This window comes from Podarcis liolepis (assembly GCF_965112155.1).
Source record: "Podarcis liolepis genome assembly, chromosome: 17".
Classification (NCBI taxonomy): domain Eukaryota; kingdom Metazoa; phylum Chordata; class Lepidosauria; order Squamata; family Lacertidae; genus Podarcis; species Podarcis liolepis.
The window spans coordinates 1116947-1140406 of record NC_139571.1 but is presented as its reverse complement, the minus strand read 5'-3'; the positions used below and the strand labels follow the sequence as shown (position 1 = coordinate 1140406).

Genomic DNA, 23460 nt, shown 5'->3' with positions numbered 1-23460 from the left:
CTTATGTATATGTTGTCCTTTATTGATTGACTAGCAGAGTTGTTTGGGAATTCTAAGAAACAAAGAAATCAGTGGTTAAAATCAGTGAAGTCTTGAAAGGCTCAGCCTGCCATCTTGATCCAAAATGGCATCCAGCTGAATCTTTGATCTTCTTTGATCTCAGAAATCACCATGCAAAATGTGGTTACAATACCCTAAAAGCTATCCAAATTCATAGCAAGTAGACAAGCAACTTGCTAAAATATATAATACACTGGTTATCGTTATGGATTTATTATGGTAATTGATTATTGATCAACTGAGTTGTATCCCCCTCCTTGTCTAGATTCCTCAAAGCAGCTCAGAAGACTCCTGTGAATCAGCAGTCTAGTCTTCTGTAAGGCCCTCCTGCTTCTCCCCACTGATCTCTCGGCAACACAGCAGTCCCATCAAGGTCACCCCAGGACCATACCCAATATCCGAAAGATGAAGTGCAGCTGCTCCTCAACTGTGGAGCCTGGGAAGAGCGGCCGTCCTGTGGACATCTCATAGAAGATGCAGCCCACACCCCTGTGAGGAGAAAGACAAGGACATCACTGGGAGGAAGTTCAAAGCAAGGCTTTAAATCAAAATCCTGATTCTCTCCACTGGATCAAAACAGTATGTTCCAAGAAAATCCAAATTAGAATCATAGAATCATAGAATCATAGAATCATAGATTCATAGAATCATAGAGTTGGAAGAGACCACAAGGGCCATCGAGTCCAACCCCCTGCCAAGCATTCTGCCACTTGAATGTGCTATGCGACTTAACCAAATATGTATCTATTTCTTCATTTTGCAGCACCATTTTCTGGTGAAGAAGAAGCAACATTCCACAGTCAGTGGGTGGAGCAGCTTCTGGATTCTGCACAGATCTTTGTCCCACCCATGAAAATCAGAAGCAGAATTAGAAAGATATAAGAAAATATGCAAAATTCACATAATTTCAAGAGGGTACAGAATTAAACTTTTCTTTTTCTTTTAAAATCTTATTATCATTTTTAATCATACAAAATTTGCACATTTACATTTACCAAAATACAAACCAAACATTTAACATCGACTTCTCTTCCATGGTTTGTTTTCATTATCCTATATGTAAGGGATTTTCAAACTTGCTGCCTTTAGAGTATACTTTTTAGAACTAGTCGGCCAAAGACCTTCCCTGCATCTCTGCCCTGGACCTGAGCCTGCACATTGCAGAGGATTCTGGCATGCATTGAGAAGGGCCAGAAATATCTCAGAAACAAGTAGGACCTGCAACTAAATGTTGCAGCGCAGAGTCCTCCTCACTAGCACCATGGCAATGCTTAGTCAGCATCTATGGCCAGTGAGCATTCTCAGACTTCATGAGGCGAGTGGGGAGGGGTTTCTCTCCTTCTGTCCACTCCTGACCCCTCCCCAACGTACAGTGGTACCTCAGTTGTCAAAAGTAATCCGTTCTGGAAGACCGTTCAACTTCCGAAATGTTCAACAACCGAGGCGCAAAGAGCGGTCGGCAAAGCCAATGGAGAAAAAAAGGGGGGAACGCAGCGGAAGCTGTTTGACTTCCAAGGCGTGTTCAAAAACAGAAGCAATTACTTCCGGGTTTTTGGCATTCCGGTTCCGAAATGTTCGGCTTCCAACACGCTTGAAAACCAAGGTACCATGTACTTCTTTCTGCAAACCTTTGGATTCCCCTCACCGTGCCCCAAGCTTTCTGGTATCTCCCTTTTGTTTGAAGAGGGTACCATTTTGGAGCTGCTGTTGGAGAGTCTCATTAACTCTCTTATCCTCTTCCCTGGCAAATGTCCCCTTGGGAGGCCACCTGACACTTAGAATCCTTGTTTTGAAGCATAGAAGAGAAGGCATTCCAGAGCAGGGGCAGCCAATCAGATGTCCTCTAGATGTCGTGGACCACAACTCTTATCCTCCCTGACCTCCGGCCAGGCTGGCTGACTAATGGGAGCTGGAATGCAGCAAGAGCTGGAGGGCACAACGTTGGCTATGCCAGTTCTAGGATGTGCACCCAGTTCACCACACGTTGCATGCTCTTGTTCCTGCACATTACAGGGGAATGTCACATGGCAGTGGGCAAGTTGTCCTTCAGAATGGCTTGTCTGCCACCCCTGGTCTCCACATGGAGGGATTGGGGAGAAACCTCTAAGGAACTCCACCACAGTTTGTGTTCCTAGCAGGCCACTGTGACTCAGCTACTGGCTCCATGCATTTGTTTGCCCCTAGCTTCAGTCTCCTTTTTTAGCTCTACAGTTTCCTGAGATCCAAGCGGCTCAGCTCTAGGTATTCACCGCTGTTTTCCTTTACATGGCCTCTGTTTACTTACGGTAAAGATAAAGGGACCCCTGACCATTAGGTCCAGTCATGACCAACTCTGGGGTTGCGGCGCTCATCTCGCTTTATTGGCCGAGGGAGCCGGCATACAGTTTCCGGGTCATGTGGCCAGCATGACTAAGCCGCTTCTGGCGAACCAGAGCAACACATGGAAACGCCGTTTACCTTCCCGCCGGAGAAGTACCTATTTATCTACTTGCACTTTGACGTGCTTTCGAACTACTAGGTTGGCAGGAGCAGGGACCGAGCAATGGGAGCTCACCCCATCGCGGTGATTCAAACCGCCAACCTTCTGATCGGCAAGTCCTAGGCTCTGTGGTTTAACCCACAGCACCATCTGCGTCCCTCTTTACTTAAAACACCTTTTAAAAAGACAAGAACCATGCAGAAAACAGACTGCACTCCTAGATGGGGAACCTGTGGCCTTTCAGATGTTGCAGGACTACAACTCCCATCTCTCCTAACCACAGGCCAAGCTAGCTGGGCTAAAGAGAAAGTCCAACAATATCTGGAGGGTCACAGGTCCCCCATCCCTGGGGGAGATGACAACTGATGGGCAAATGGAAAGCACTATCAAAATTCACGGATTTCAACCACAGGGAGGGAGAGCTGGCCACAGGCTGCTGAACCCTTACCACATGTCAATCTGGGTGGAGTATTCTGTCGAGCCCAATAGTATATCTGGGGGTCGGTACCAAAGTGTCACCACTTCATTGGAGTAGGTCTTGGTGGGAATGGATTTTGCCCGGGCCAGTCCTGGGAATGTTAAGTTGCATTGCATTACATTTTACATTTCATTACATTTGTTAGTAAATGTTGCAGAGCAAGGGCAGAGAGATAATTAGTACTCACCAAAATCTGCTAGTTTGAGCTCCCCTCTCTCATTAATGAGCAAGTTCTGGGGCTTGAGGTCTCGATGGAGCACCTTCTGACGGTGGCAGTAGGCGAGGCCGCGCAGCAGCTGGAACAGGAACAGCTGGAGGAGGGAACAGAGCCACCTCAATGCCTTTCCCTCTAGTTCATCACTAGATCTGCCATATACAGTACTTCTAACCAGCCATGGATGCAAAACGAGTGCATTTAGGAAAATGTTTCCAATTCATATAACTTCTTCAAACAGTGGGATTTTCTTTAGAAACATGCCTTTATTTTCTCAGGACAGTTCCACGTTCGTTTGATGGGGTCGCCACCAATAACCAGAGCATTGAAGGAGAACATGCAAAGCAAGTATCAAATCCCCCAGTGCAATCTCATGCTGAAGTGAGCTTTTGCCAGCAACATCTGTAAAGTTGCTTGCTACGCAGTAAAAGAATCCACTGAAACAGACTCAGATGGGAGTCAGCAACTTACCTTCACATTGTGCATATTTATTACATTGCCGCAGTCGTCAAGATACTGTTTCAGATCTTTATCCTGGGGTGAAAGAAGACGCAGGATTGACAACTTTCCTCTTCATTAATTTAAAATGACTGATTTGTGCAAACAAGTCTGCAATCCTAAGAGCACCTGGAAGTTAGTCCCATTGAATTCAAGGGAATCTTACTTCTGAGTAAACATGGGCAGGATGGCACCCCTTATCGTTAAGACTATATGGGAATCCTTCAACCTAGAGTGGGCATGGCATTCCCATGCAGTGGACTTGCCATAGACTCAGCAGAATTCCCCCACCCAGGAATGTGCCCTGGACCAATAAAGTGAACAGAAGGTTCATACATCCCACATCCCCATCCTTTCCCCTGTGCCGACATGGTTTGCACCAGGCTGAGCAAGAGGGCTGGACAGGGATGTGGGAGTCACGTCCAAGCCCTCACCTCCATATTGGCCCAGCACTGGTAGTGGTCTCAGGGGCAGGGAACTTACTGTACTTCCTAGGTTTCAGGAGACTACCCTTGAAAAACTCGCCCCCACTTATGCTACAATAATTTCCTACTGAAGTGGCTGCTTCAGGAGGGCATTGAAAGCTACCTTGAGCATTCTTAAACCTATCATAAAACTGTAATTCCCAGGAGTCCTTGGGAGGAAGCCACGACACTTTTAACACCCTCTCTATGTGCACTGTAGGCAACATCTTCCTTCAAACCAGCCAGGCTGTTCAAAATACGGGTTTTCTGAATGTTCAGCTTTCAGTCGTAAATAATTTGAGATGTTTTCATTCATAAAGAAGTATAAGTTACAGTTACCATGCCCGCCCCTGTTTACTCACTAAATACTCGAAGACAAGCGTGAGGGATTTCTCTGTATGGATGATATCATGCAGGGTCACAATGTTGGCATGTTTCAGATCTTTCAGAAGTGAAACTGGAAAACAGAGAAAGAGAGGCACGTTGTGGGACGCGCAACAGAAGCACCTCTAAAGAGTTTAATGGAGCCATTCCTAAACTCTGGGCTTTGAGAGAAGAACACCAAGCACATGACATGAAAGAGAAAGCTAGAAAGCTCCAGGGAGCCTAAAGCACCCACCAGGGAGGAGGTTATCTGCTGTGTCCCTGCATGATCCACTGCTCTGAACTTGCCGCTGCTTGGGGTGGGTAATTTTGCGCCAGTGTGCGCCAGTATGCCGTTCCCCTGCCTCTCCTGTTCTTTCTCAGCCTCGCCAAGGGCAGCAGAGTCCATCTTCCTCCTGCTCCCTGCAAACTTGGGGGGGGCCCTTTGGGTCTGCCCTCTAGACACCTACTGGGTCCTACTGAGGCAGGTAAAGCTGTGAGAGGGAACTGGCTGAGCTGGGAGGGGCAAAGAGATCTGGTCACAGATCAGAAAATGACCTCTCTCGGCCTCTCGGCTGTGTGTACATTTGCTCCCGTCTTCCTTCCCCTCTTCATGTGAACCACACACGGGCACAGACATCCTTCTCTTTCTGTCTAGACCTCTCTTCTTTTGCTCCCTAAGTTTTTTTAAAAATGGTTTTACCGACATGTAGTGGACGTGTGAACTAGGAGAGGGGGGAGGATAACTTCAGGTCCAACAATTAAATCATGGCATAATAAGGTGTGGGATTGTGTAACAATGGCAAAAACTAACCTGTTTTAATTAGACTTAGAGAAAGAACATAAAAACAGTTAAAAGGAAAATATTTTTTTTCTAAAGTGGAGTAAGTTTATTTGACAATTGCAATTTCTATGGAATACCTCTGTGTGTTAAAGAGGGGATTTTCAGTACTTTGACTGGAGATTAATGGTATCCTAGTTCTAACAACACACCCTCACTGGTTCCTTTGATTTGTTGCCTTGTTTTTATGCTTCTTTGACTGACTGACTGACTGATGATGATGGATCAAGTTCTGCTAACCTCAGTTCCCCCAAGCCCACGGATACCTCCTCCCTCCTGAGCATGGGAAAGGTGTGTGTGCACATGTCCTTATGGCTGCGCATGCACCCCTGAACTTCACTAGCGAAGGAAAATGATAAGAACACTGCAGGTGATATTCCTCTTGTCGGCCACATCTGACTTACCCCAGAGTCTCTACTGCCCTAACATGAATTCCTCTGGACTTCTGGCTGCTACAGTAATTTTTCTGGTCAATGCAAATATCTTATGACGAGTCTTTGTGTTCAACTGCATTTTCAGTCTGGGACCCCCTCCATTCATGGATGCAGCTGTTTGGCTCATCCAAACGTCTGCAGCCATTTCCACTTTCCACTGGCTGTGGAATTCTTGCAGCTGCTCTCTGAGACAGGCAGAAGGTGGAGGGGTCTCCGCAGATGGAGCAAGAGTCAAAGAGAGGCAGAGTTTCCCCCCATCTTCCTCTGCCTTGAGTTCTACAAGGGCAAACCTGAGACTGGTACAGGACGCTGTCGTCCAAGGCCATCCCTTGGACTGGGTACAAGGAAGGAAGTGGTCTGGTGATGGCAGAGTGCCCCAATGGACCAGAACCCACTGAAACTGGCTGACCCTTCTGATTTCAGGGAGTGTTGATGTACCTTCCCGAATGGCTGTGCAAGGTGCTCCTTCTTCGTGCTCAAGACGGATCTCCTTCAAGGCCACCAGGTTATCGGTGAGTTTACTCTTCCCCTTGTAGACTGTGGCGTACGTCCCCTTAATGCAGCAAAGACAGAGCTCAGGCTAGCAGCCCAATGCCCAACCTCTAGTCAACTGGCCTCACACCCCAACTCTCCTCCAAGTCCCCAGTTGCCCTGCAATTTAGTTATGCCCCCATGCCAGCAAAGAATAAATTTCATCAAAAAACCAGAGTGCAAAACGTCGTCTGTGTAATTGCAGAAAGATGTTCTCAACACCAGGCTGGTTTGATCAGGGGAAGAAAGTTCTCTGCCCTAGAGAGGCATGATTTACTCTTGAATTCATAATCTTGGGTGCAGTTAATGCAATTCCCTTCTCTCATTTATCCTCTCAAGAGCCCTATGATGGATTCATTAATTGGCCCATTTTACAGAAGAAAGAGTTGAGGCTGACGAGAGATATGGGTTAACAAGGAGTTCTGGATAAGGGTGTTAGTGGCAATCCTGGAAAAAACGAGATTCCGTGTGCTTTAACGTGTTCTGAATGCATGTGCTGGGAAGGATGGGTGACTGAATGGAACTCCCCAAGGCCATTCTGGAATTTGAACCAGGACCTCTTAAATCCACTGAACTAAAGGTACCCTCCCAGGCTGAATGGATCAAATCCACCGTGAGAAGTGATACTAAGGTGGGATGAGCTGGAAGTCTTGTGGAGATAAAGGAACAAATACCCTGGACTGGCCAAGCTCACTGCTCTCAGGCTAAGCCAGGGTGGTGTCCTGGGCTGAGTGCTGGGGAGATCCAGATTCAAACCCCTGCTCCCTGACCTATGGCACGCCACCCTTTCGTGGCCTATTCTACCTCACAGGGTTGTTGTGAGGATATTAGGTACACCATCCTGCACTCCTTGGACTTGAAGGAAGAGCAAAGTAGAAATCAATACATTAAAAAGAGAGAGAAAAATATATTAAAATCAGCGTGAGAATGACCCTATCCCAGGTGCCCTGAGATGAAGCAAGCCGAGCTGAGTGGTCATCCCCAGTGTGTTCTAGACTGGAATTCGTTCTCAGCTCCGCCTTCCGGAGGACGGTCAGGGCACTCACTTCTCCCAGCTTGTCCAGCTTCACATACGTCTCCAGCTTCCCAAAGCCAATCTCCGACTGCACAAGAAAGCACAAAGAGACAGGGTGGGAGGGGCTGACTTCTCCAGCCAGGGGGCCCTACTGCACTAGCACCCCTCCAACGTCGTAGCAGGAGGACGGTTATAGGTGACAGAGACTTTATCCCACCTTTTTTGTGCTGCAGAGAAGGTGGCAAGCAGGTGGGAGCTCTGGGAAAGAATGAATGTGACTCTACCACTAAAGCACCATTCCAGCATCAATGACCCATTGCAGAATCCACCTACAGTCGGGAGGGGCTCCTGGTCACTGTTCCTACTGCAGTGAAAGGACAGAGTAGGCAGTTGGGGGGAGGCTATAAGTACTTGGCTTAGCCTTTAAAGCCCTGAATGGCATGGGGCCAGGTGACCAAAAGGTTGCCTTCTCCCATACACACCTGCCCAAACCTCTTTAGAGACCCCCAGCAAGTGAGATAAGGAAATGGCTATTAGGAGAAGGGCCTTTTCAGTGGTGGTGCTCTTTAAGCTCTTTCTGGTGCCAGGTGAATGCCTTTCTTTATTCTCCCATGCCTTTATAATCTGTGATCTTTAAAGATCTGAAAGCTGGATTAGCGGAGGTGCTGTTTGCGCAAAATGAGGCCCCCTTGCTCAATGCGACTCCCCACCTCCTGCTGCCCCACACCCCCTAAATCTGCTGTAGAGGGTTGGGGGAATCCCCAGAATGGGACAGGGCAGGGAAGAGGGTGAAAAGTCCTGTTTTGCACACAGACTTCCTTCGACACACGCAGACCCACAAAGCACAATGGCAAATTCCAACCTGAATTTTGATCCCAGTGATTGCATATTTTGTATTTTTAGTTCTACTGTGAATTTTATTTCAGCATTCCTGCCTCTGCTGAAAATGTATACACAGTCATTGTTTTCATGATACTGTTAATATTGTGTTTTATCGTTTTATTTGGCCAACCACCCAGAGAACTATGTCATGGGAGAGGGGCACTATAAAGAAAACCCAAGTGAACAAATTGCATTTAAATCTGACTTACCAAAGAGACTCTCCGTAACCGTCTGCTCAAGGGCTTGTCAAACAGGGGGCTGTTTAGAGTGAGCTTCTCGAGGTAACCTTCCGGCAGGCGGATATCAGCGGGAAGTGACAGGCGCTTGTTAATGTCCTGGAGAGGGAGGAAAATGGGGTCCAAATTCTGGGGGCAGAACTAGAACTTGTAAACCCTAAATGAAGACTGGTGTCTTCTGAGGGCTTTCTCTGCTGTTGGGCCACTGCAGGATTCCCTTCTGAAGGGCACGCCTCAGAATGTCTCAGCTGGCAGAGCCTGAGACTCTTAACCTCAGGGTTGGGGCTTCAAGATTCCTGCCTTGCAGGGGGTTGGACTAGATGACCCTTGTGGCCCCTTCCAATCCTACAATTCTATGAATCAGGCTTTCACACAGGCATTCCTCAGAGCATTAGGAGATAATTCAGCTGCATCGGTGTGACTTTTACCTGCCTGATTTCACAGAAGGTTAAAAGTGCCAGCTGAGGGACTATGGTCCATGTATGGTGGGGCTGCAAAAAAGTTAAAAGATTCTGGGAATGTATCCACAATGAGTTAAAAAAGATGTTTAAAATTTATATAGAGAAAAAAACCAGAAGCGTATTGGGTATCTTAGGAAAGGATATCCTACAAGATAAGAAAAAAATTATTCTTATATGCCACAGCTGCAGCTAGACTTGCAAGGAACTGGAATGGAAATATTATCCCCACAAAGGAAGATTGGATATGTAAATTAAGCAAATTTATAGAGTTGGTGAAGTTAACAGCAACCATAAGGCACCAGACTAATCAGAATTTAAGGTCGGAATGGCAATGCTTTGAGGATTACATGAAAAAATTACCTGTTCTAAGGATAATATGTTGATATGTATAGACTAAGTTTGTAAAGTAGAACTAGAAAAAAGTAATATATTAAGGATATTAAGGATGACCAAAAGATGCAATGTTAATAAGAATCTAAAGATTAAGAGATGATGAGTAATGGGGGAGGGAAGCCACATGGGTGTATCCTTTGTTTTTGTTTTTGTCTTTGTTTCTGTTTTTGTTTGGTTATTATTTTGTATTGTTATTGCTAATTGAATATTGTGTACCTTTGGAAAATAAAATAAAATTATTGGCGGGGGGGGGGGAGTGCCAGCTGAAGGAGTCTGTGAAAAATAAGTATATTGCTAGGTAACTGAACAATTCACACTATTTTATTTAAGGTTTCTTGGCGCAGACTTTGTTATTTCCTGGCTTTTTTATGTGGGGGGGAGAGAGAATGAGTGTGGGTCATATAGACAGTGGTACTTCTGGTTACAAATTTAATTCGTTCTGGAGGTCTGTTCTTAACCTGAAACCGCTCTTAAACTGAGGTACCACTTTAGCTAATGGGGTCTCCCGCTGCCACAGCCGCAAGATTTCTGTTCTCGCCTGGGGCAAAGTTCCTAACCCGAGGTACTACTTCCGGGTTAGCGGAGTCTGTAACCCAAAGCGTTTGTAACCCAAGGTACCACTGTAGAGCCATCTCTATACATCCCTTCCATGGTCCTCTCTAAAAAGTGACTTGTGCGAAAGGGAGATGGAGAGAGCCCCTCAGTGACAACTGCTCTGAACTTTGCACGCCCATCTTTAATGCTCGCACCTCGGTGGAGATCTTGCGCGATGGGTTGTTCCTCATGCGCACTCGGACTGGAGATTGCACCTCATCAGATGATGTCCCTGACGCCTGGTCGCTCTCACCATCTGAACCCATCTTGAGGTCTTCGTGGACGATTTCTGCATCACAGAGAGATGGAGACAGCACAGGCAGGGAAATTAAAAACCTTCTTCTCAAGCAACTCCCTCTAATACCCCTCAAGGATCTCCCATGGTTCTCAATATGTCATTGTACCTTCCCACCTACCCACTGCCCCCCACCTTTGCAAAAAAAATTCCATTCTGTGGGACAGGCTGTCACTACAATTGGCCTCCCACAAGCAAAAAACAAATGGGTCTGGTCTTTAATGTAGCAGACTTCTGAATTGGGCTGTCACATTTTGAAATGCTCCCCTATCTACATTGAAAGCTCCTCGCAAACAGAAAATCAGTGCAGGAGGCAAAAGTCTGGGCTAGAAATTTTCTTCCGGATGTACCTGTTTTCTCTTTTCAGTTAATTTTTCAGTGTTAGACCATTCAAAAGCCACTCCCTCCAGTCCCCTCCGTCTGCTGCTTACGTAGACCAAGCCCAAGACCTAGCTGGTTTGAATAACATGCCCCACATGCACAAATTTCCCCTTTCTCACCCCAATCCAATTTGACCATGTGTGTTATAAAGTACCATATTTTATTAAGAAAAGTCCACTATAGCCCAGTATGGTATTAAAGTAGCCGGTGGTTTTCATTTTTTAAGTAGATTGTTATGGTTGATACAACAGAAACTTGCACAATGTCATGTAACGAGTTCATGGCCAAGATAGGTGACAGACCCAGGTCCACACCCAAGGCTCTAGAGCAAGGAGGGAAATGTGTGGCTTTCCAGGTATTGCAGCACTCCAAACTCCCATCCGCCCCAGTCAGCCTGGCCAATGGTCAGGGATGATGGGAGTTGTAGTCCAACAACATCTGGAGGGCCAGAGGTTCCCCATTCCTGCTCTAGGCACTGAACATGTTTTAAATACCAACAGGGACCTTATAACCTGTGTCTAATAAACTGTTTCAATAAAAAATTTAAACAGATAGATGTTGGTTTCATGTCAGTTTCACTTCCATTTCACATCACACCACCCTGTTCTGTGTGACATCTTACCTGATAAAGAGCTGAGGAGATTGCAAAAGCCTGCCACACTTTTTTTTACATTTTGGTTGACTCTCGTAAAGGTAGAGATTGGGGAGCTTTCACTCCTGGGGATCTGGAAGGACAGGAAGCCGCTTCAGACCAAGTCATTCTGCTGGTCCATCTCGGTAAGCAGCAGTTTTCAGACAGGAGACCTTCCAGTCCTGCTGGAGATGCCAGGGACTTTGGCAGGCTCCCTCATGGAGCCACAGCCCTGTCCCTAGGAGCCTTTGTGAAACTGAGATGAAACTGAAACTGACGCAACATTGAGCCACAAATCTTAAGATCTGTGTTGATAAGGAGTTAGCACCTGAAACCAAGATCCCTGGGAATAAGGCCCCTAAGCCTTGGTTCCCAGCACCCTTCCCAAACGCCTTCTGAAGCAAGAAACAGAAATGAAAGGCTCAGGGTCCCCAGACTTCTTGCTCAAGGGATTCCCAGCTCTGATGCAGCCCAGCTTACTGACGAGAGGCCCAGGTTGAAAGGATTTCAGGTGGGACTCCAGAAAGGCTCTCTTTTGGACCGGCCAGCACTGGCCAAGCCCCTGCCCACACAAGGGGGAGGTGCAATAGTCACCTAGTCGGGCGGAGCGGTTGAGGTGGGCGCTCAGGCTGCGGCTGACGGCCAGTCGGGGCCTGCGGAAGGAGCCTGCGTAGCGGTGCAGGAGGGCGTGGACGCTGCGGGAGGTGCTGGGGCGCACGCTCTTCCCTGTGGGGCCTGGGGGGAGGGAAGCGGGGAGGGAGGGAAGCCCGCACATGGATAGCCAGATGGGGCAGGTGATACAAGAGTTATGAGAGGCGCCAGAGAGTCAAGCGGGCAGCGGGATGGAGCGGGATGGGGGGCGGAGGACACAGCAGAGGCAGCGTTGGCATTGGGGAAAGAGCCCACCCAAATGTCCATCGCGCCACCCAACCACAAAGGAGAGTTTAAGGGAATGAGAAAAGAAAGTGTGATATAAACAGGGAGGAGGGTGAATAGGAGGCAAATAGGAATCGCAAACACTCCAAAAGGAGGGGAAAAGTTTGGACACAGTGGAAGAGAAGCACAGATGGCAAAAGCTCACAGGAAGAGAAAGCAATATGCATAAAGAGGCAGGGAGGGGAAGGGAGTCACACCACCAGAATGAAAGGAAGGCAGAAATAAAGCAGATACACAAAAAGAAACAAACAGAGGGAAGAAAAAGAGAGAGAGAAATATGAAGGAAGGAAAAACAAAAGAAAAATCAAAGCAGAACGGGAATCAAACTTAAAGTGGAATGAAAGGGGTGTAATGGAAAGGCAGGACTTACCTGAGAGGGGCAGCCTTCTCCCCACAGCTCTGGTAACCTGAGACACCCCCACTTCAATATTAGAGGAGTGGGGTGGACGGTTATAATGAACCCCAAAGACCACCTGATCTGCTTCCATCACAGCCGAAGACCAAACTTTCCAGCATCTGATGCCAGAGCCACATCAAGGCCTTTACTCTACCTGGCAGGGACAGGTGTCTATATGGCTTAAAATCAAGAATGTTTTCTAGTGTGGTCTCTGGAGCACCTAGCAGATACCTTGAAATCCCCAGGTTTCACTTTAAAAAAGAAAGCCAACACGTTTCTAGTCTGCAGTGTGACAGAGATAACCTAATAATGGCAAAGACAACTATAATCTGAATACACCTATGAGAGACTTCTGGTGATACGGATTGCCCCCTCTTCACAGTTCCTTCTTCTTTCCTCAAGGGGAGCCATCCCTCTTCCCCATCCCTTCCTCCTGGTTTTCAATGCTCAGTGACTGGATCAGTAGCCAGCCATTCTCTCTGGTCTTTCCCTCCCTCTGACTGCCAGAGGATTTGCAAGATGGGAGCAAAGGCCTCTTACTGGGCTTCAGTGCAGCCAAAAGCAGCCAAAAGCCTCTTGTGCTGCTTCTGCTGACACCAAAGCTCAGCATAGACAGAGAGAAACACTCCCTGCCCCCATGTGTCTGCTGCATCCATCCAGCGTAAGCAATCTCATCCGCATTCTCTGCAATTCATAAAACCAGGAGGAGGGGATCTGCTCAACCTCCTCTGTCACGCTGCCAAGGAGATTTGTGGAAGGCAGCTGATGAGTCCTATTCCCACTCCCCCTTCATTGCCACCCTCTGCAGTCAAGGCAACACCTCACCCTAGCAAAGGCGGTACAGTCTTATAGGAAGTGGCCTCACCTGGGCAGAAGAGAAGACCCCTCGCCAATTTCCAGTGGCCACCTAGTTCTGGTTGCCAAGATCCTTGCAAAGAATACTGGACAGAAAGCTCTTGCCAAGTACTTTCTGAAGCAGGGAAACGGAAGCTGCTGTTGGACTCCAACTCCCATCATCCTTGATCATTGGCCCTGCTGGCTGGGGTTGATGGGAGCTGCAAATTCAGCAACATCTAGGGCTGCAGGTTCCCCATCTTTGTTCTTAGGATAATCCAGTGCTTTTTTTCTTTAAAAAATGTTTAGGGGTACTCTCATTTTCCTACTCATGTTGAAATAATGTTTAGGTATATGAATACTCCTGCATCCCCCCAGAAAAAGCACTGGATAAATCATTAGTGAAATATGATGGATAACACTCATGGAAACTTGAAATTGGTTGGTTAGTAGGTGGAATCTATTAAATGTCTGATTCCCAAATCAGTAACAAGCCTGCGTTTTAAGTCAACAAACTTTAATATTTCTGTAATTCAAAACCAAATGGATTAGGGGTTAGTTTATATTCTGCATGACTAAGCTTCCAAGCACCACTGTTTTTCACATGCTCTGCTGTTGGTTGCTACCCCCCTTTGTTTTTTTGAGAGAAATGTGAATGTCCCATTTTATGTTAGTCTTTTGACTGCCCTAAACTAAACATTTTTAAAGGTTGGATCTGAAACCAAGCAGCGACCTATCATGTTTGACTAGTATCTACCTGGCAGATTCAACATTTCCTTTTCATATGGTGTTCATTTCTGATCCAGCTGTTTGATTTGTGGTCAAAATCTTTCTTGCATTTCACACTGAAAAGCAGCTCCTTGTTGTTTGTTGATCAGTAAACCTTTAGACTCAAGTGCTGGATGGCTTCCTCTCCAGGTTAGTAAACAGAGCATGCAAGAAAGCAGACGCATGACCCTGAGCCAAGCGAGCCTGGGGGAAACCACCATTTTATGCCCACTACTACTTTCTCAATAATTGGCACATTAATTGAGATCTTGAATTAACAGACAAGGCTGCACCCAATGCCAGTCCTGAGCAGAGCACTCACTGAAATTAATGGACAGGACTAACTCAGGTTCATACATGTCAATGGGTCTACTCTGAGTAGAGCTAGCTATAACGTTTGACTGAGTTTGTAACATGGTGAGCTAATTACAATTTCTGACAGGAAAAGTTTACCCAATGCCAGCAAGACTGAAGACAATTATGTAATATTTGCACACATTAAGCTACTTGCATCTTCTTACAATAAGGGTGTTTTTTAAGAAGTTAGAACTTTGAACCAGAAATTCACTGAAAAGTACAATGAAGCTATGAAGGCAAAAAGACCGGGACTGAGGAACCACCAGGAGACACCAGTGCCTGTAGGATGTATGCACTGAATTAAGTACACTTACGGTTTTTCTTTATTAAGAAGTTTATAAACTTTTCCAAATAAATAAAAGTATTAAGCAAAAAGGTCCCAGCACCTGACCACTGAAATCCTCAGCCTGAACAAACTGCAAACAATCTTCCCCGTGCCCGACTCCGCCCCCCCCCCCGCTCCTACTCTCTGAAACATTAAGGGCTAGAAACTTGCTCTTTTAGCAATACTTCAAGTTGGAGGGTTCCATAGCAGGCAGCAGACTCTGAGCAAGATGTGGCCCTCCTTAGTGCGTTCCTGGGCATGTGAGAGCGTCGGGGGAGCTCCTCCGCAACATGCACTGTTCTCCGCTGCTGGTAATCGAGGGCACTCACCATTATCACTGCTGTTGTTCTCCTCTAGGTTGATGGGCTCATTGAGGTTTTTCTCTGCTGTCCGGCTCCCACGCAGCGTCATGGACAGCTGCCGCTTGATCTTCTTCATCCGATCCATGGTGGGGAAACGGCTGAAGTCACTGCACGTGGCAACAAGGAAACAGGGGGTTAATCCACAAGGTGAGCAACTCCCACTTGACATGGAATGGGGACGGGGAAATGCCAGTCCACAGGGCAAGATACAAATCCTAACCCCAATCCACTCTTAATGTAGGATAAGCCAGATGTAGCAAAATGTATGCATATACAGTATACTTCATTATGAATCACCCTGTATTCATCATTTTAATTCTGCTTCTTTGCCTACAAGGTGGCCCATAAAATATTTCATTGCTAAAAAAACACCCACTTAAAAGTCTGCATATATGCAGTCAATAACACACGTGGGCAGGGGGCTAATCCAGGGACACAAGAGTGCACTGTGGATCCTGAATACTTCAAGGGGAGGGGACTCCTGGGTCCTTTGAAGAGCCATCTCACGTGCTACTCATGTTCAAAATGCATCTGCTTCTTAAACTGTATTTTTAGGCATGTAAAATATTTATGTCTCGAGTTGTGTACTATGGTGACTACAGTGAAAGAACTAAAAGTAAAAAGTCTCTGGAAGTATGTGGGGAAGGAATTTTACAAAGTTAAGAAAACTATCGATCAGATGCCTGGAAAAATAAAGAAAAGGTCTGCACATGTTTCTGGAATGCAGGTAAGGAGGGGGAAGTTTCCACAGCTGTGGTGCCCCCCCCCCCGCCCCCGGAGAATGCCCAACTGCAGGACCCTTAACAGCACAATCCTAACCGCCTCTACAAAGAAATAAGCTCTACTGAATTCAATGGGGTTTACTGCCAGGTAAAATAGGATAGGATTGCAGCATAATCTGGGAGCAAAGAAGCACCTGGAAATGGATATATTTATGAAAGGCAACTTTTGCCTTTTAATTTGCTGTTTCAGTTGCGTAGCTGAAAACCCAGTCTGTCACTCAATTTCTCCCAAGCTTTTCTTTCAAGCAAGGTTGCAAAGAAAGCTGATAAGAGGTTCCTCAAGAAGATTAGTAACTGCTTGAAGGACAGCTTGCCCAGGACCACACAGCTCCAGCTGCTAAATCCGAGTCCGGCCACTTGCGCTCAAGCTCAGGATTCCCAACACTTTCAGGCAGGGGACATTTCCATTTCCCATTTGGAGAGGCTGGGGGTTGAGCTATGGCCCTTTCACAGAAGCAGTGGGGATACGAATACTACGTGCTCTCTGCTCATGTAGAGCTTGAGGAGGCCTCAGAGAACGGAATGTGCAGCCTCAAACACTCCCCAGAATCCTCTGCAACATACAGGGGCTCCATAGCAGATTTGGGGTCCCAGGCTGACAAAAGGAAAGTGTTCCCCCCCAAAAAGAGAAAATCTGAAATCCACTGCTCTGAGGCATCAAAAATTCCCAAGGCTGCACATATTCACATTTGAGGAGTTTACTCTAGATTTGGGGGGAAATGAGACACAGGGGGAGAGAGAGGGGTGACCCAAACCCTTCCTTTTGTAGAAGGATGGGTTTTATTTTATGCTTATCACCATATTTGGAGCTGGGAAGAAATTTTGCCCCAGGGCCAATTGGCTAGCGACACCATTAAGCATAATTCATTCCAAGTGCATAATTTGGAGGGTGTGTGTCCATGCTCATCATACACACAAAGAGCCAGTCATAACAAAGAAGAGAAGGAAAATGATTTCATTGGAGGCTTGAACTAGCCTCGTTTGGTCACAAGCTGTATTTTTGGGTATTCTTGCTTTCATCTGCCTCTTGAGCCTTTCCATAATGAATGGTGGGTTTAAATATAGCCCCAGGAGCCGGAGAGTGTGCGAGGAAACCGCCCAGTCTGGGTATTCAGTTGACAGATGGAATCCAAAGGCAGCTTAAGAAAAACACAGGTGATGGTCTGCTTGGGGTCAGGTTCTTCAACTGTAACACACACGGACACAACTGAGAGAGGTGCAAGTCAGAGGCTCACCAGCAGCTGTGACAATTTCACCCAACCCTGCAGCACTGGGAAGTCTTGGATCCAGACTGCAGTTATTCTGAATGACCAGAACTCTCATGAGACGCCAGCAGTGTGTGAAACTCCCCTTGGTCTGGGCACATTTTGCTACCAGGAATTTCATTAGCGTGAGCAGTTTCTGAGCTCCGGACACAGTACTGTGCCTAACATTTCAGATTAAAACTGCAGAGTGGAAAGAAAGGAGGACCTTTTTCTGCCTTCCCACTTCCGGCCACTCTCTGAAGACTGGAGAAGAGACCCTCTTAAGAATATCAGGGGGGTGGGCAGGGGAAGGACACTAGACCATGTGAAAAATGAACATAAGATTTTAGCTGCAGTTCATTCACTTTCAGCTTTGTATTCTTGTTCTAAAAAGTGTGTTGTTGCGCCCATAATATCAATTTAAGATGCTGTTATGAGAATTATAAGGTCTAAGATATAAAATAAATGTTCATAAATGTACTAGGCAAACACATACATAAATATATAAACCACATGTCTTAAACAATACAGGAAAATAGTCCTGAAACCATTTTGACTCTCCCAAATTTACCTCAAATGTTTATCTGCAAAGAGGAAGGAAATGGGAAAACCTCCCCATTGTCTCTTTGCTCACAAATCCTGTCTTAAGGGCGTATTTGTGTATGAAATGGGTGAGCCTGTGACCTGGATTCAGGAACTGAGTATTTACACAAAGGAATGGCCAGACTGCCCAGGTAATGCAATCAGTGACCATTATCAGGTACGCTGGCAAACAGGATTTCTGTTGTAGACCACCTCCTCTGCTGTTGACCGCCTCCTTCTGTGATGTATGTATGATGTTTTGGGGGGTGGTCTTGGGCTACATGGTGGGCAATTTCAAAATCTATATAAGGGCTTGCACACCAATGTTCTGGGTTTCTCCTCCCTCCTGCTTGGGGGTCTGAGCACCCTATTGCAACAGTTTAATAAAGATCAGGCTTACTTGTCGCTTTGCTTCTCAATATTCTCTGGCTGGCCTTTGCTATTTTCTCCTACCGATAGAGAACCTACATAAGGACTCTCTACGGGCTCTTGGGAGCAGTTTTTTCTTATAAGAGTGCCATTTAGCTCCAAGCTTCCATATCTCAGTTTCTAACACTGGACAATGGCCGTCATTATGGACATGGTTCATTCACTAGGGACTCAAATTGCTACTGTCAATATCAATAAAAGAAACCACGTGCACTTACTGTCCTTGCAACAGCAGATGTTGACAACCTGGCTGTCAGCCTCCCCCGTCCAAAACAGCCCATTATTCAGCTACAGTGTGTTCTGTTCCGGAGCCCTGTTCGCATCCTGAGTAGAATGTAGGTCATGACTGCGCATCTGCACAGGTCGCGTTTTGCCACTTCCGCACATGCGCGTGATGTCATTTTGAGCGTCTGTGCATGCGCAAGCAGCAAAATCCGGAAGTAACACGCTCCGTTACTTCCGGGTCGCCGCGGGGCACAACCCAAAAATGCATCACCCGAAGCTACTTCAACCCAAGGTATGACTGTATTGCAGTTAGTGAGGAATTCAACAGCCTTGTAGTTGTTAAAGGTAAAGGGACCCCTGACTGTTAGGTCCAGTCATGGACGACTCTGGGGTTCTGGCGCTCATCTCGCTTTATTGGCCGAGGGAGCCGGCATACAGTTTCCGGGTCATGTGGCCAGCATGACTAAGCCACTTCTGGCGAACCAGAGCAGCGAACGGAAACGCCGTTTACCTTCCCACAGGAGTGGTACCTATTTATCTACTTGTACTGGCGTGCTTTCGAACTGCTAGGTTGGCAGAGCAGGGACCGAGCAACGAGAGCTCACCCCGTCATTGGGGGGAGTCGAACCGCCAACCTTCTGCTTGGCAAGCCCTAGGCTCTGTGGTTTAACCCATAGCGCCACAAAAAACTGAGAGGAGCTGCAATCAATATAGTGCTAAGAAGATGGTGGGAAACGTAATATTCTCCCTCTCTCCTCCCCCTGCCCCATCTGTTCTGGAGGTCCCCTCAACCTTCCAGAGCAGGTTTGGGTGTGGTACAGGGCATGCACAGAGGGAGGGTGAGAATCCTCTTCTGCCAGAGAAAAATGGTGGCTGAATAGTGCCCATGGTTTATTAACTGCACTCCAGCCCATGTTGTTTACTGACTGTAAAAGAGAGGCCTGCTTTTACTCCTTAAACTGCAGCCTGATGAGCAGACATCAGCAGGTGAAAGTTTTGGCAGCAAGGAGATAAACATCAGCACCTATTCCAGCCTGTGGTGAAAGACACAGCTCCAAATGGTTGCAAAGACTAACTTAGGACATCAGAGGCACCTCTCAAGGTCCTAGTGCTGGTTGTGCCGCTGGGGCTGATGAAGCAGAGGCCCTTGGGCATCACATCGTGTGTGTGTGTGTGCGCGCGCGCGCTGATGCAAGGGTGTGCACTAGGGGGGTGTTCCCAGCACTGGGAGTTCATTTGCCACCTTGGTGTGGGGTCAGCATGTGGTCACAAGCAGAGTTCGCGACTGGTGGCCAATGGCACAATTTCCAGGGGTGCTGGGGGTATACCTGACAGCTTTACCCTGTTTTTTGCATTGTCTACTTCCAGACTGAGCCTCCATGGCTATGGTGTATGCTCCGCTGGCAAAGCAGAAAAAAATGCCCCACTTCCAGGATGTTTCCCCCTACAAATAAGAAGATTGTCTTCTTATGTGAGCACCAAATTTAGCGTTTCTATTTTGTGCAGAAATATCCTGACACTTTTGCTTTTCCATAGAGTTAGCCCCAAGTGTCTCTCAGAAGACGCCATCAATACCACTCTCCATGCTGCTCTGTCCCATCTGGAGCAGCCGGGGAGTTATGTGAGGCTGCTGTTTGTGGATTTTAGCTCTGCTTTTAACACTATCCTCCCCCATAGACTGGTGTCCAAGCTAGAGGCGATTGGACTCTCCAACTCCACCTGTCTCTGGGTTTTGGATTTTTTGTCAGAACGTTCCCAGAGGGTTAGAGTAGGGTCACACATGTCCACAGCCCTTAGCCTTAACACCGGCTCACCACAGGGTTGTGTGTTGAGTCCCCTGCTCTACACTCTCTATACGTATGACTGTACAGCCATCTATTCCAGCAACAAAATCATCAAGTTTGCTGATGACACTACGGTGGTAGGGCTCATTTCAGGAGGGGATGAGTCCGCCTATCGGGACGAGGTGGAGCGGCTCTGTGTTTGGTGTGGAGAGAACAATCTGGCTCTTAATACGGCTAAGACCAAGGAATTGGTGGTGGATTACAGGGAAAAAAAGGCGGACATTCAGCCCTTGTATATCAACGGGGAACGGGTGGAGAGGGTGGCGGAATTCAGGTTTTTGGGAGTAGCTATCGATCAGGGCATGACTTGGAGCGCACATACCACTGCTCTGGTGAAGAAGGCCCAGCAGAGAATTTATTTCCTCAGACTTTTAAAGAAGAACAATCTGAGTGAGAGACTGCTGGTGTCCTTCTACCGAGGCTCCATAGAGAGCATTCTTACATACTGTATTTGTGCTTGGTTCTCCAGTTGTACAGCTAGGGAGAGGAAGGTGCTCCAGAAGGTCATAACCACAGCCCAAAGGATTATTGGTCATCCTCTCCCATCTTTGGAAGAACTGTACGGTTCCCGTTGTCTTAGGAAAGCAAATAACATCCTGCAGGATTCATCTCACCCGGGATACAGTCTGTTTGCACTACTGCCTTCTGGCAGGAGATATAGAAACATCAAGTCAAAGACAAATAGACTGAAAAACAGTTTCTATCCAAGAGCTGTGGCCTTTTTGAATGCTGTAACTCGATAGTGTGACCTGGGAGTTTGATGGGTGTGGGTGTGGGTGTGGTTGGAAGGTGGTTTGTTTGGTTGTTGCTGTTGTTTTGCTTTTGTTGTTTTTAAGGGATGGCATCCAATTTCGTTGCACTTGTGCAATGTTGCACTTGTGTAATGACAATAAAGAATCTATTCTATTCTATTCTATATATACCACCAATAACTGTTAGGCCATTCACAAGCATTAAAAATGCAGTCTAAAAAGCAATGTACAATAAAGCAAGAATGGGAAGAATACAATGCTATGCAGGCAAAAGTCAACAAGTTTAAGTACAAAAGAGAGACAAACTCAAGTTGGAATACAAGGGAAGTGAGAAACAAGTTGGTCTTGGAATATCCATGGTTCCCTCTCTGTTCCTCTTTGGCTTTCTGTCAAATGGCTGTTCATAGTGGTATTTAGCATATTTCTGACTACTAAAACTTGCTGGAAACTTTTCCATTCCATCAGGCTTATGCAGGAAACTAAGAGCAGACCTTTCCACAACACTGATTTCTGATTTTTTATGTACAATTGTTGTAAACTGCTCTAGTTTTCTTAATGAATAAGCTGTATATAAATACTTTTGATAAATAAATCCTTCTGCCTTTCTGCTGAGTAGACACACAGAGACACAGACACAGACACAGACACACACACACACACACACACACACTCACTGCTAACAATATAAACATCTTATTTATTTTAAATACTTATGTTCTGCCTTTTAGGACAAAGGTCTCACAAGGCAGCTTAACAAAATAGACACTAAAAGAAATGCAAAGAAATGCAGTGCAATGTGTGCGTCCTTCCACGGCTGGGTTTTTGATGCTGATCAAGACAAAAGCATGGCTTTTTTGTTCTGAAACCTTAGCAATGTACAGCCCTCCTCTGAGTATAATTTGAATGGATTGATTGAATTTCAAGGACAGAAGCTATGGATATTGTCCAGCCTTCGAGACAAATGGCACAAACATTATGTGTGTACTGTGGTCAATTACATTTTCCCAACCTCTAACCTTTATTGTTGTTAGCCGCCCTGAGCCCGGCTTTGGCTGGGGAGGGCGGGATATAAATAAAAATTATTATTATTATTATTATTATTATTATTATTATTATTATTATTATTATTATTATTATTTCTGGGTATCCTTGACGTTTAAAACAATGGCGGTGAGGCTGGCAGAACACGATGGAACCTTGAAACCAGGATCAGCGCTCATTCCCTCCCTCTACCGGCAACACACCTTCCACCAGAGGCTGAGGGTATGAAGGGCTGGTGGTATCTGCTGCGTCTTAACCCCCCCCCCCACTAAGTCGCCCTGGGCTCTCTCTCTGCCAGGCCGGCACGGCCGAGCCAGTGCGATGTGACAAGCTGGGCGCCTAGGGCCATGAAGGAGGCAGCAAGCGGTGGATGCAGGCTGGTCTGTCACTCTGTGTTAAACAGGACTGGGACAGGGGGTGGGGGGAGCCCCCGTGGCCCCCAGTGGCAATCACAGGAAGCGGAGAGCAATGCGCCTCGAGAGCACGCGCCTCATGCAGAGTCAGAGCATCGCAGAACGAAGCTCAGTACTGACTGCAATTGGACTCCAACTCCCATCAGCCCCAGCCAGGAGGGACAATGGTCAAGGGGGGTGGGAGTCGGAGTCCAACCAACATCCAAAGGTCACAGCTTTGCCATCCCTGGTCTACAGTGCCTGGCAGTGGCTCTCCTGGGTCACAGGCGGGGGCCTTTCACAGCCCCTACCAGGAAATGAATGGGATTGACGGGATTCTCTGCCACTGAGCTCTGGTCCTTCTGGCTTTATGCCCCGTTGTAGTGCTATCTGGGGCATCTGCTCTTCCAGTTGTACTGCCATCAAGCCACACAAACTCTTCCACTCTCTTAAAATGTTTCCTCCTAGTCTCCCTGTCTCTCATAAGATCTCCCCTTGCTGCAGTCATTTGGTTTTTTGAAAAAGAAACAGATCTGCAGCAAGGCTGTCCTTCATCTAGGGGTCGGCAGAGTTCAAGCTGGTGGGATCTGCTTCTACACCCCAAAGACTCAAATTTCCACCAAGAGGAGCCAAATGTCAAACAATGGCTTAGGGCAGACATGCACTTAGAACTCAGGAAGAGAGCAATTCTGAAGGCACCTTGGCCCAGTAATTTGTTTTCACGATCAGAAACAGAAAAATCTGCTCCTGGTTTCCCCTGAACTTTTATTATTTTCAGCAGCCTTTTGCAGCAGGGAGGATGTTGATATTACTAGAGTTAGACAAATTGCCCAGAGATCCACCAGGAGACCCTGGTTGTCAGGGATCGACTGGCAGAGAAGGGGGGAGAGACCGGAATGTACACCTGCACTTGAGGGAGAGGAGAAGGGGCTGTCAGGAA

At 46.8% G+C, this 23460-nt stretch overlaps 2 protein-coding genes across 9 annotated transcripts in view; one reads left to right on the top strand and one right to left on the bottom strand.

Annotated features, from left to right (window-relative positions):
* CDK16 (cyclin dependent kinase 16) overlaps nucleotides 1-23460 on the bottom strand; it is a 62237-nt gene that overhangs the window by 9155 nt on the left and 29622 nt on the right. For 3 of the 7 annotated variants that reach the window (XM_083482555.1, XM_083482556.1, XM_083482557.1), the window contains exons 2-12: nucleotides 15197-15336; nucleotides 11845-11985; nucleotides 10099-10232; nucleotides 8469-8594; nucleotides 7409-7465; nucleotides 6270-6384; nucleotides 4556-4650; nucleotides 3703-3765; nucleotides 3205-3328; nucleotides 2988-3108; nucleotides 452-549 (exon numbers count right to left, since the gene is read on the bottom strand). In XM_083482555.1, the coding sequence (XP_083338681.1) occupies nucleotides 452-549; nucleotides 2988-3108; nucleotides 3205-3328; nucleotides 3703-3765; nucleotides 4556-4650; nucleotides 6270-6384; nucleotides 7409-7465; nucleotides 8469-8594; nucleotides 10099-10232; nucleotides 11845-11985; nucleotides 15197-15314 (1192 nt within the window). In that variant the 5' untranslated portion in view covers nucleotides 15315-15336. Of the gene's footprint in view, nucleotides 1-451; nucleotides 550-2987; nucleotides 3109-3204; nucleotides 3329-3702; nucleotides 3766-4555; nucleotides 4651-6269; nucleotides 6385-7408; nucleotides 7466-8468; nucleotides 8595-10098; nucleotides 10233-11241; nucleotides 11345-11844; nucleotides 11986-15196; nucleotides 15337-23460 lie in introns of those variants that run through there. The other 4 variants (XM_083482558.1, XM_083482559.1, XM_083482560.1 and 1 more) reach the window with 2 other exon arrangements.
* Nucleotides 1-23460, top strand: part of LOC310696721 (uncharacterized protein) — a 185180-nt gene that overhangs the window by 146723 nt on the left and 14997 nt on the right. The window lies entirely within an intron of this gene.